This window comes from Sardina pilchardus, chromosome 3, assembly GCF_963854185.1.
Source record: "Sardina pilchardus chromosome 3, fSarPil1.1, whole genome shotgun sequence".
Taxonomy (NCBI): domain Eukaryota; kingdom Metazoa; phylum Chordata; class Actinopteri; order Clupeiformes; family Clupeidae; genus Sardina; species Sardina pilchardus.
Genome location: NC_084996.1, coordinates 22,003,080 through 22,016,881, shown reverse-complemented (window position 1 = coordinate 22,016,881; position 13,802 = coordinate 22,003,080). Strand labels below are relative to the sequence as shown.

Sequence of the window (13,802 nt, the reverse complement as noted above, 5' to 3'; positions counted from 1 at the left end):
GTAATTCAATAATTGCCATGGTTCTCTAGATAGATGAGTTGAGAAGGTTAATAAAGGGGATGTGGATTTTAACTGTCCTTTATTTCAGAGGTCCTTTGGGAAATGTATATAATTACACTGACCAATTTTTCAATAATTTCATTATTTTCGATCTTAAATTATTCATTAGTGAGTGGAGTTGTTTTCTGTAAAATGTGTGTAACGTAAGATCAAAAACTCTCTAATTCGCCTTGTAAGTGCAGCCTCTCTGATCTATTCTGTATAGCTTACATGTGTGACATACCACTGTCACTTTTCAGGTTTCCCTCAAGAGTTTATGGCTTGAGCGTGTGTGTGTGTGTGTGTGTGTGTCTGTGTGTGTGTCTGTCTTTCTGTCTGTGTTTATGTGTGTGTGTGTGTGTGTGTGTGTGTGTGTGTGTGTGAGTATGCTTACTATATGCGCAGGTGATTGCTTCTCTGGCCACTCTCAGGTCCGGTTAGGGAGAGAGAGACAGGGATAGCTGCTGTAGTGGCCACACTACCAGGATGTCCTTAACCAATGTTGCACAGCCCTGTCCTACAAGCCACTATGGATCTCATCAGGCTCAAGCTGAATTCAGTGGGCTCTTCCTCTCCCTCTCTCTCTCTTTCTGTCTCTCTCTTTCTCTCTGTCTCTATTTATTTCTATCCCTCTCTCTCTCCCCCCTCTCTCTTTCTCTCTCCCTCTCCCTCTGTCTCTCTCTCTCTCTCTCTTTCTCTCTCCCTCTTCCTCTGTCTCTCTCTCCCTCTCTCTCTCTCTCTCTCTCTCTCCCTCTTCCTCTGTCTCTCTCTCTTTGTCAGCGAGGCGGCCATGGCTGCCACTGAGGTGGGGAGCAGCACGGAGTGCCAGCCAGCCAGCCAGCGCTTTCACCTCATGCATTATTGATGCTCCGACAGACAAATTCAGCCATGGAGGAGAGGGAGCGAGAGAGGGAGAGAGAGAGAAGGCACGAGAGAGGAAGTGAGAGGGAGGGAGGGAGGGAGGGAGGGAGGGAGGGAGAGAAGGTGAGAGAGATGGAGAGAAATGGAGGGAAATAGGAGAGAGAAGAGAGAGAGGAAATGAGAGAGGAAAAGAGACGGAGAAGAGAGGAGAGGAGTGGAGAAGGGGAGAAAATTAAATCTGGCCAGTTGATTATGGCCAGCGCAGGAAGGGCTGCTAACATGTTGAGTGATTGGCGACATGGAGGTTGTGTGAGATTGAGGCAGGCCAGACGGCTCGCAGGCCTGATCAGCCAATCAGACACCGTTATGAGGCCCACTGGCACGGCTCACAGCGCAGAGTGCAGGGGACGGGAGGGGGAGGGGGGAGGGGGGGGGGGGCACACATGCGGAGAGGTGGCGCTGGAGAATGTGCTTAATGCTTTCCTATTTTAATGGAGAAATGTTGAGACCTGTACAGCCAGCCTGAATGGAAATATCGAAGTGAACAACTAAAAGGGCATCGACAGAAACACTGCGAGAGTAGACCTCCTCCAAAATCCATATCACGTAATCGTAATGTTTGTAATGAGTCAGACTTCCTCCAAAATGTTACGTGTTCTCTGCCCGTGCTACAACTTTACATCAAGTCTCATAAAAATGGGCCTATAGTTTTGCCGGAGTCCTGTTTCCAGACAGACAGACAGACACGTAGACAAAGTTCAACAATTGCGTCATCTCCTTGGCAGAGGTAATAAAGTAGCAGAGAAACAGCAATCAGTTTGCAGAGCAAAGGGGCCAGATCTGCGAATAGATCTTTCTGGAATGGTTGTGTTGTGGTGTCTTCTCACACAACAAGCATTTCAATCAATCTGTTCCATGACTAGTAAGTAGATAGATAGATAGATAGATAGATAGATAGATACTTTATTGATCCCCAAGGGGGAAATTCAAGTGACATGCATCTAAATGAACAAACATAATTGTATACTATATGCAATAGATTAAATCATTTGGAGTAATATAATATGGGTTGAATCATTATATCAAACACGAGTTCTATAGAGCAGTACTGTGTGTTAGTGCCTCTATTCATTTTAGATTCATTGTCTACCCAGTCTCTCACTGGAGCACCACTCCAACACTGAGCTCCAGCACTCCAGCACTGAGCGGGCCTGTTTAGCTACAGTGTGGGCTCAGTGCAAATAGTTAATGATGGCATATGGCGTAAAGGAGCAGGGTATAAATGAGCTCCTTTCTGTGTGTGAGCGTTTTAGCTCCGTGAATATCAGTCAGTGTAAATAAGGCCGGTAGTCCTTACAAGATGGAGGCCTCCCTTGGAACACATCAGCTCCAGACAAGATTCCATGTTCCAAGTAGGCTATCCATTCCATGGTCATCTGCTTTATGAGATGTGCTAGCTCCTCTTAACCATTTCTAGTTAGGGCAGCTCACTACTGACAGCTACCTTGATAGCAACGCTAATACAATGGCTAATGTCCTTTTCTGAGATTACTAGATTAACTAATTGCTTACAAGGGGGTCAGATTATCTTGTTCCACTGAGGAGTACAATCTAGAGGGCCAAAGTCAATGTCGGTCAACAGTGTCATGAGTGAGATTTGCTGCCTTTTGCTACTATTCTTGTCTGTCATGTTTTGAAGAGGCCGATCAACAAATGGAAAGTCCCTTTTGCAGTTCCAGTGGCATACAGAATAACGCCACTTCATCCTCTGGTCTCTGCCCTGATTGGTGACAGCTTCCAAAGATCCAGCGTGTGTGTGATTTGCTTGTAGGGCAGACACATTGAGGACAGCAGTGCTGGTCGGTAGAGAAGGAGAGGAGGACGAGGAGAAGGAGAGAAGGAGAGGAGGATGAAGAACCTCGGGCCTCTGACAACACATAGAGCTAGAGAGGGTAGGGAAATAGAATAGAAGACAGAGCTAGAGAGGGTGGGGAAATAGAATAGAAACCAAAATAGAGATGTGAAGAAGAGAGGGACAGACAGAGAGAGAGAGAGAGAGAGAGAATGTGAATTGAGAAATGAAATAGAAACAGAAATAGAGGGATAGAGAAATTGAAAGAGGGAGAGAAAGAGATGAGGGTAGAGAGAGAGAGAGAGTAAAAGAGAGAAAGAGAGGGAGAGAGGGGAAACAAGGTTCCCAGCTGGAGTCTCTGTCGACTTCACTGTCCATTACAATCAGGGCATGAGCGCTCAAGCTCCTCACACAGCCAGCAGTGCTCAGCCTCGCGGCCCGCTAAGCCTAGTCAGCCTAGCAGCTATTTTTTGCCCTCCTGCCCGCTCTCCCATATGGGCACAAGAGGAGCGGGGGGAGAGCGAGAGAAGGAGAGAAAGAGGGAGAGAAGGAGAGAAAAAGGGAGAGAAGGAGAGAAATCCTGACACGTCGTCTTCTGCATCTACTTGGCATGTGATCCACTGCACAGTATTCAGCTCCCCTCTCCATACGCACACACACACACACACACACACTCTCTCTCTCTGTCACACACACACACACACACACACACACACTCACACACACTCACACACATACATCTCCCCTATTGTTTCACAGATAAGGTAGCCTACACGTGCAGAGTGAGAGCTGGGCAGAACAAATGAGGCATCTCAGGACTAGTGTCCAACATGGCTGCCATTTTGTACTGCTCTGACTGCCTGCCTGCCTGTCGGACTGGGCGTTGGAGCCAGTGTTGACAACCTGGGCCAGCCTATCCAAACATCAGATCACCCTCTAATATTAGCCGTCAAGGCCAGAGGGAAATACACAGATGACACGCTGTTGTATTCTTATTTTTTGAGGAGCATAATTCAGGAATGGCTGTTCTTCACACCAGTCTAAAACAACATGGCTGCCATATTGGTATGACCATAGTACCTATAGGCTTGAATAGGTAAACATTTAAATGCAGAGGTTTTATGCTAATGTATTTACTACAGAAGTTCTTTGAACACTTTGATTTATTGTATTTCAATTATTAATTTACTCGTTTGAGTAGAATTTACATATAATGGAACAATCTAATCACAGTAAGCTGTACTTCATAGTTTTCTGTTTAATTCTAAATCGTCTCAAGAGACAAAAACTAAATGCATATCTGAAGCTGGGAATTGTTATTGAGTGCTTTGAGAAAGTGTTGCAGTGTCTTATCATCCCGGAGACCACAGTGATTGGGTTTTCTCCGCTATATATGCAGCCTTCTTACCTTCTCCAATTTTCCTGTGCTGCTAATACTGCCTGCCTGTGTATGATTTGTGCTATCCCATAATATCGTCACCAGGAGAGTGAGCAGAGTGCACAGAGTTTGCTCTGTGGCAGGCAGCCATGCACGTCCATTCCAGACGCCACACACCTCCAGTCTGTTTGCCAACCGACTGACCATTCGTCAGTGTCTGTGTCTCCGATCCCAGGACACGGGTTTATTATTGTAGCACAAATGACAGCCGTTCTGGGACCTCTGGCAGCACTTTTCAATAAATCAGCGAATTGCTGTATATGTCTGTGAGACAGTGTGTTTGTTTGTCTATGTCTAGCCTATGCCTTTTTGTTTCTGTGTCTAGTCTGTCTGTCTGTCTGTCTTGTTTGTCTCTACATCTGTCTGTGTGAATCTGTCTGTGTGTGTTTGTCTCACTCTCTGTCGGTCTGTGTTTGTCTTGAGGTCTGTCTGTCTGTCTGTCTGTATGTTTGTCTGTGTGCTTGTCTGTCTGTCTGTCTGCTGGCCATGACTCTGTCTCTCCAGTGATAGCTCCAGGATTAGTCAAAGTCAGTGTGTGGCGCTAGCGTTGTGTTAGCGTGTTAGCTTCAGGCCTTTGTTTTTTGTCAGCAAGGTCAGCTCTGTGCTGCATCCTGAGGGGGTGGCACTCATGATAATGTCATGGAGGGAGATGGATCATGCTACCCTCCTGTTCCTGTTCTGAGGGGGAGTTGTGCCACAGATGGGAGAAATGCCCTTTTTTTGCTCTCCTTTGTTTATTCTCCAAATCTAAATTGGTCCTTGTGGATCAGGCTCATGACAAGAAATATCTGTACAGAAACACTATGGAAGTGTGCATGCAATGCCATGTGATGTAGAAGGTTTATGATCTGATTGTGAGCATATAAATCGACAGAAGCATACAGTATACAGTCTGATGTTGAAGTGTGTGTGAGGCATGGTGTTTTAATGTCTCCTAACTCCTCTATTTCAGGCCAAGGACAGCGACGATGATGAGGAAGTTGTCCACGTGGACCGAGACCACTTCATGGATGAGTTCTTCGAACAGGTAAGACTCTTGGCCCTTACAAAAGGGAGTTGGCAAGCTAAGTCTGTCAACTAGGTACAATCAGGATTTGTTTTACACAGATATGCTCACCAAAAAAAATGTGAAATTAAATTACATAAAAGGGGAAACTACCTTTTTTTGCAACCAGTGTAGATTGGCCAGAACTGGGCTGTGAGGGCTTAGCTTCCGTTCCTACTGAACATGCCCAAAACTTGCCTTTTGATCGCTGGAAAGGTGGGCACCAAGCAGCTTGTGCACGATGTGGATGTTCATCTAAGCTACTGAATGCAGTGTCAATGCCTTTGGTGGACAAATCCCCCTGATATTCTTCACACGTTCCTATCTCTCTCAGTATCGTTTTTAAATACTTACATCAAATGCCTCCCCGGCATTTCTACCAGCTTATAAGAAGAGCCACAAAATGACTTTCAACTGACTAAATCAATTAAAAATGGAAGTGCCTGCAGTGCATGGGTCTTGGCTTTGTCTAATAAGAAGGAGAAATGCATTTGTTCCCACAAGGACTCATAAGGGCACATGATTACTCTCTCTGTCCCTTCTCCTCCCCGTCGATGTTCCTCTCTCTCTGTTTATAGCGAATTAGCATAGATCATTGGAGAGAGAGAGAGAATGAGAGAGAGAGAGAGAGAGAGAGAGAGAGAGGAGGAGAGAGAGAGAAGTGAAACCAGTTCATTTCTTAAATGATGATTAGGCGGACCATGCAATCAGCAGATTGACTAATTGGAAAGAATGCCCGCAGTCTCTGCATACCCTCGGGGCCTGGCATTCATCCTCACCCCGCACGGAGGTGCCCGAGCAGACGAGCGGTCACACAGCATCAAATGTAGCGCCGCAGCACAGCAGCACAGCAGCACAGTACCAAGCGCATCGCTGCAGCACAGCACAGCACAGCACAGAGATTTGTCATTGACCTCTCCCACCATGAGACAGCAGAAAAAAGGCCCCTGACATGCTGGAGAGAGAGGGAGAGAGAGAGAGAGAGAGAGAGAGAGACAGAGAGAGAGACAGACAGAGAGAGAGAAAGAGAGAGAGAGAGAGAGAGAGAGAGAGAGAGAGGGAGAGACAGACAGAGAGAGAAAGAGAGACACAGAGAAGAAGGCATAGAGGGGAGGGCTAGGAGTGAGAGGGAGATGGAGACAGAGAGATAGGGAAGCAGAGAGGAAGAGAAGGAGAGAGAGAGAGAGGGAGAGAGAGAGAGAGAGAGAGAGTCTCCACATGCACCCTGTAAGGATGTCCAGGCACGTCCATCAGTGCTGGGAGAGGCGGTGGTGAAGGGGCACAAAGCCGGACGTCTGAGACGGCGTCACGGAGTGACTTTAGGACGTTGCGTAAGAGGAGCCAACGAGAGGACACTCGTGTCACACACTCAGTCTAACGGCCAGACCCCGGAGCTCTGGAACGCTGGCCGCTTCTACATTCCACTTTTCTACCTTAGTACTAACATACTAGGCACTAGTATTATATAATGTGGAGAGTAGTGTGTTTGCATCTTGTTGTAGTAGAACTATAGATATATAAACTGTATGCAGTATACACTACTGGTCAAAAGTTTGGGATCCATTCCACTTCATTATAGACAGAATACCAACTGAGATCAGTTTCATTGTTTTTTTTAATCAGGGCAGCAGTTTTCAGATTACAGTACATTATGTGTAAGGGTCCTTATGGAAAGAAAGGGGGATCTTTAATGCATATCTGCATTGCCCATTACCAGCAACCATTCATCCAGTGTTCCAAAGGCACATTCTGTTTCCCAATCTAATGTCATTTTAAAAGCTATTTGAGAAAACATTGGAGAACCCTTTTGCAGTTATGTAAACACGTAATCTAATCTGAAATCTGCTGCCCTGATTAAAAAACAATGCAACTGATCTCAGCTGGTATATAAACACATTATAGTAGGCCTATCTATATGTTTTAATGTCAGATTGTTGCACTAATGCTAACCCAAACTCTACAGTGAAGTTAAGCCCCTTTTGTGTATCCTAGCAACTCAACCTGCATGTCTGAACCCCTCCCACCACTACACCCAGTACAGACTGGTGATGGCAGCTCAGTGGCTGGCTCTGTCAACAAATAATTAGCATCTCATGTTTTGCATGTAGTGCATGTTTCTGTTGATGGTGTGCTGTATGATCAGGACATTTTAGCGGTTGTTTACAGTTGTTGGTGTGTGTGTGACAGAGGAGAAGGCCTTTATTGTCTTTTTTGCTGTGTTGTGTTGTACTGTGCTGAGCTGTGCTGTGCTGTGCTGTGCTGTGCTGTGCTTTGCTGTGCTGTGCTGTGCTGTGCTGTGCTGTGCTGTGCTGTGCTGTGCTGTGCTGTGCTGTGCTGTGATGTGCTGGGCTAGCATCTCGTGGCTAGACCAGCCTGGCCAGGGTCCAAAGTAAGCTTGTCTCCTAGCAGACAACCCAGTTCTTCCGCTACCTCACTCCATTGTGGAGGGCTATTTATTTATGGAACAGGTTTTTGTCATCGCTTCACACAGTATTTTCGATTTCCTTGACCCTGTTTTTACATCACTGTTGGCAAGTCCTCTTTTGTCAAATCACCCTCTCTTTTCCGGGCCCCCAAGAGAAACCTGCATATTGTTTGGTCATTTGCCAAAGACCTGTTCAGTTGTGCCAAATGTACATTACAGTGCGGCGTCATTAGTCATTGTTCAGTTTCCAACATTAAATCGAACACTGTGTATGGTCTCGTCCACTTAACAGTCTTCAAAATGAACGATCACTTACACACTTGAAGTTGCGCTATAGAGCCCACTATAGTACTTTGCACTTCCAAAGCTCAGCAGATGACAATGACTTGAACACTAGCTACTCAAGCTAGCTGGACAGTTTTATTAGCTAGCTAATCGTGTTAACCCAATAGCCCCATTATTTCTTTTCATGTTCATTATTGTGATGACAACTAAGCCAGGGTGCCTTTATCATTTGGTAGATGGTAGACCTCCACGGTGTTTTTGAATCAACCAAAAAGAACACCAACCCTCAAAAAGAATGCCGTGGAATGGATGGGGTGGGGTTCCAGTTATCTTTGAAAGAGACATTTTGAACAAATTGTCTAAAATGGTAATGCTCATTCCTGCCAGAAAACTCCCTAGCGTGCAGAGAAAAGTCTGATAAAGAACAGCTCAGTTAAAATGAAAGGTTTCCAAACGAAAGTGTGAATGTTGACAGCCCATCTGACAATTTTAGGCCTAGATGTCTCACTATTGTTATTTGAACCGTCAGGTTTTGAAATGTAAAGGAGAATAAAACTGTTAACTGTTTGAAAATGCAGGAGATTTAGCTCATAAATCCTGATATGTAATTTCACGGAAGTGGGCAGTTTGAACAGGTCAATAACACTGGTGGAAGTGAAGAACTGTAATTGCTCTCAGTCCTGGAGTTTGACCTTTTCTTTTCTGTATTCCCCTCCTCTCTCTCTCTCTCTCTCTCTCTCTCTCCCCCCACATCCATGTCCTTGTCCCTTATCTCTCCTGCCCTCTCATTTCTTCTCCCCATTTCCCCCTCCCTTTTATCTTTCTTCATCTCCGCCCACTCTCTCTCTCCCTTTCTCTCTCTCTCGCGCTTTCCCGCCCTCCTTTTCTTTCTCTCGCTATCTCTCTCTATGAATCTTTGTCTCTCATTTTCCGCTCTCTTCTCCATCTCAATCTCTCTCCCCTCCTCCCTCTCTCTTCCCTCCCTCCCTCTCTCTATCTCTTCTCTTATATCTCTCTGTCTCCTTACCTCCTGTTTCTTTTTCTCTGTCTGTGTACCCTTCTCTATCCTTCCCTCTCTCCTTCCCTCCCTCCCTCCCTCCTTCTCTCTGGCTCTCCCCGCCCTCTCCATCTGTGTCCCTGCGCTCCGTCTGCCTCTCCTCTCTCTCTCTCAGGTGGAGGAGATCCGTGGCTGCATAGAGAAGCTCTCTGAGGATGTGGAGCAGGTGAAGAAGCAGCACAGCGCCATCCTAGCGGCACCCAACCCTGACGAGAGTGAGTACACACACACACACACACACGCACACACACACACACACACACACACACACACACACACACACACACACACACACATATACAAACATCCCTTCCCCTACACTACCCTCATGTCAACCCCTATGCCCATACCCAACCCTGACAAGAGTGAGTACACACACACACACACACGCACACACACACACACACACACACACACACACACACACACACACTTATACATACATCCCTTCCCCTACACTACCCTCATGTCAGCCCCTATGCCCATACCCAACCCTGACGAGAGTGAGTACACACACACACACACACTCACACACACACACACACACACACACACACACACACACACACACACACACACACACATACATACATCCCTTCCCCTACACTACCCTCATGTCAGCCCCTATGCCCATACCCAACCCTGACAAGAGTGATTCCACACACACACACACACACACACACACACACACACACACACACACACACACACACACACACACACATACATACATCCCTTCCCCTACACTACCCTCATGTCAACCCCTATGCCCATACCCAACCCTGACGAGAGTGAGTACACACACACACACACACACACACACACACACACACACACACACACACACACACACACATATACATACATCCCTTCCCCTACACTACCCTCATGTCAACCCCTATGCCCATACCCAACCCTGACAAGAGTGATTCCACACACACACGTGTGGTTATCCATAGCTTGGTGTACTTTAGTACAGCTCTACACAACTTGCTTGTGTCACTGTGGAATAGGTGTGGAATAAGTACTTCCATACATAGGACTGTCTAGCACCAACAACACACACATACACACACACACACACACACACACACACACACACACACACATCTGTATGCCCCCTCATGCCTAACCCTGATGAGTCAGTTCAATGCCAAGTTCACCTCTCCTCACTACCCCCCCAGACACACACACACACACACACACGCACACACACTCCTCCTCACCCCCTCGTGGCCGCCCTGTGCCCTGTGCCCTGCCGCGCCCAAAACACAATTACCTCCAGCTGATCTCCTGTGTGCAGTACAGCCCGTGGGGTTATTTATAGCCCAGCGCTGCTCACACACACACACACACACACACACACACACACACACACACACACACACACACACACACACACACACACACACACCACTCACACACAGACACACACACACACACACACACCACTCTCACACACACACACACACACACACACACACACACACACACACACACACACACCACCATCACATACGCAGAGGCTGTTCAGACACACACACCACTCTCACACACACAGAGAGGCTGCTCACACACACACACACACACACACCACTCTCACACACACACAGAGAGGCTGTTCACACACACACACCACTCTCACACACACAGAGAGGCTGCTCACACACACACCACTCACACACACAGAGAGGCTGCTCACACACACACACAGAGGCTGTGAGTCGAGCTGAACTGCGGAGAGTTGGGGGGGGTCGCCGGAGTATTCTCCCAGCATTCCCTCTGTCTCCTGATGCAACCCCAAGTCTCAGGGGCCGGCTCCTCTCTCCAGTTCAACTGAGAGCACTCATGCTATTTTACACTGACACACATCGCAACAAGCACTCATGCTATTTTACACTGACACACATCGCAACACCGACATACAGTTCTGTTGCCAATGCAACTCTGAGTCATTTTTATTTATTTATTCACTGTTGTTTATTTTCTAATGTATTTACATTTTCTAAAATATTTACATAATTTTGCACAGAATATTTCAACATTTCTATAGGTCATTCCTGTCTCAATGACGCAGAATATTTATTCCCCATTGTGTGGGGATTCGGTGGTTGTGCGCTGGAAAAAAATGACGGATGGGAAATAAGCGTCATTTGTCCCTATTGCATAAGCACAAATCCAGTAAGTCTGTGAGCACAATGTGTCTGGTTCTGAACCGCAGCGGGTCCAAGAGGCTGCCCTCCTGGCTGTCAAAGACGTCTGTGTCCAGTCTGAGAAATACCCCAGCAATCTCCTGACATCTGACAGAGCTGCATTAGCGTGTTTTATTTCACCTCTACACACTGCACACACACACACACACACTCTCCGCATGGACGTTAGCCTCGTTACCACTGCGTCAGGCTGTGGGCCGGTGTGTGTTAATCCACCTGTGTCACCTACAATACCTGGGAAAACAGAGAGGACGATTAGCCCACTGTGCAAATGTTTAGTCTAGAGTCAATTCTCTCTTCTCGTTTGAGATGGATGTTGTCTTGGTCCCAGATGAATAAACATGATAAACGACATCAGATGAAACAAATTTAAACCAGAACTGCACAGTTTTCTGTCATGTCTCTAGCCTATCTGGATTGTATCCTGATGTAGCTTTATGCTAGCCGTTTCACTGGCATACTCACTGACTGTCCTCAACACAAAGCTTTGTCCCAGTTATGCCCTGAAGGTCTCTCTCTCTCTCTCTCTCTCTCTCTCTCTCTTGCCTTTCTCTCTCTCTCTCTCTCTCTCTCTCTCTCAGTCTTTCAGTCTCTCTGGTGCCTCTCATCTGTCTCTCTCTGTGGCCAGCTGTATTATGTAAGGGCGGATAAAAGCAGTGTTGGAGGGGAAAACAGGTCCTAGGGTGCTGATTGGCTGGTCCAGCTTGTGTCCCCCTCATGGCTTATCCAGTGGTGGTGGCCGTGGAGGTGCTGGTGACGTGGGCGGGTGGAGGGGGGGGCAGAAAAGCCTAATCAAGGGTGTGAGGCTTCAGTGTGCCTTCAACACCCCTCCCTTCATCTGTCCGCCTATGGGCGTTTGTGTTCGTGAGTGTGTGGTTGTGTGTGTGTGTCTGTGTCTGTGTCTGTGTGTGTGTGTAGTCCATCCACCCACACACCCAGCCGCCTGTGAGGCCTCGCCCATATTTCAAGAGCTGCCCACTCACACACACACACACACACACATACACACACATGCACTCTCTCTCTCTCTCTCTCTCTCTCTCAAACACACACACACACACACACACACACACACACAGACACACAATCCTACTGCAAACTCATTCCTCCCTCGGTACCCATTGCCGTGTGACAGTGCAACCCCACCCACACACATTATGGTTCCTCCACCTCCTCACAAACAATATAGTCAGTCAGTCATTCAGACACACACACACACACACACACACACACACACACATACACACACACACACACACACACACTGATATGAGACCAGTAACTGTTCAGTGCCCCTCAGTCCGTTCCTCCATTTTGTAGGAGTCCTCACAGAAGTCTGTTTGGCACCATGTACACATGGACGGCTGTTGGCTAAGCAGTGGACTGTTTTAGTCCAGACCACAGGCCTCACTTCTGCACCTGCCTGCCCTTCACACCTGGATCACTTTTGGTAAAGGTGAACTATGACCAGTGAATGATAATGTCAGGTCTTGAGTTTATGTTTGGTCAACCAGCATATTACGATCAATGATAGCATGATAAACTGAAACAATAGCCGCGTTTACATGGACGCTTCTATTCCAATTAGAAATGGAATAACAGCTCAATCAGAATAAAAATCGCTACATAAACATCTCAGTCGGAATGAAAATTCCTGATCTGATCAGAATTTTAATCGGAATGGAAGAGGTGGTGTAATGTAATCCGTTCCTATTCTGACTGAACAGCCAGTCACTTGGATTGACTTCTAATCTTCCCATACATGCATGCAGACTTAGAGACAACCACAACCACAACCACACACTCTGGAAGACTCTTTCTCTCTCTCACACACACACACACACACACACACACACACACACATCCAGTCTCGTCAGTCCCCTTGTGTGTGTGGGGGGATTCAGCCTGACCCCAGTCCCCAGTCCTACACATGCACAGGGTTGATGGAGGCAAGGGCTGCTCTGGGCTGTGACTCAAGCTCACTCAATGAATGTTTCAGTGTGCATCTCACACTGACACACACACACACACACACACTTCAGTCTGGCTCTGCAGTCTCAAGTCCCAGGCCTCACGCGACACCCCATAGCAGTCACGGACAGGATACCCCTCCTCCAGAATTCATTGCAAGCCGCTGTTAATCCAATGAGTATGTGTGTGTGTGTGTGTGTGTGGGTGTGTGTCTCCAAGCGTGTATATGTATGTTGTCTGTGTGTATCAGTATTTGCATGCAAGTTTTCTTCAGTTCAGCATTTTCATGCATGATTTCACTGCTCACATTTCTGTTTTACTTTTGCATGTTTGTGTCTAATATGTGGTTTGCATGTTCTGTTTTTCTCCCTCTCCCTTCTTTCTGTCGCTTTCTTTCTTTATCTCTGTCATTCTTCCTTTCTATCTTTATTCTTTCTTTCCCCCCTTTTTTTAACCTATGCATCATTAAGGACTGACCTTGGGAGACTATGCTTGGCAAGCATGAGCCATTCAGTAAGCAATGCTGTTACTGGTTAGCAGGTGGCTAACTGGTAAATATGTGTTTTTAATCGTGTGTTGTTACTGTGTTTTGTACATGTATATGTGTGTGTATGTG

At 46.8% G+C, this 13,802-nt stretch overlaps 1 protein-coding gene across 1 annotated transcript in view; it reads left to right on the top strand.

Moving 5' to 3' along the window:
* Positions 1-13,802, top strand: part of stx1b (syntaxin 1B) — a 58,206-nt gene that overhangs the window by 16,910 nt on the left and 27,494 nt on the right. Inside the window, exons 2-3 of the mRNA XM_062531181.1 lie at positions 5,143-5,217; positions 9,118-9,217. Of these exons, the coding sequence (XP_062387165.1) occupies positions 5,143-5,217; positions 9,118-9,217 (175 nt within the window). The remainder of the gene's footprint in view (positions 1-5,142; positions 5,218-9,117; positions 9,218-13,802) is intronic.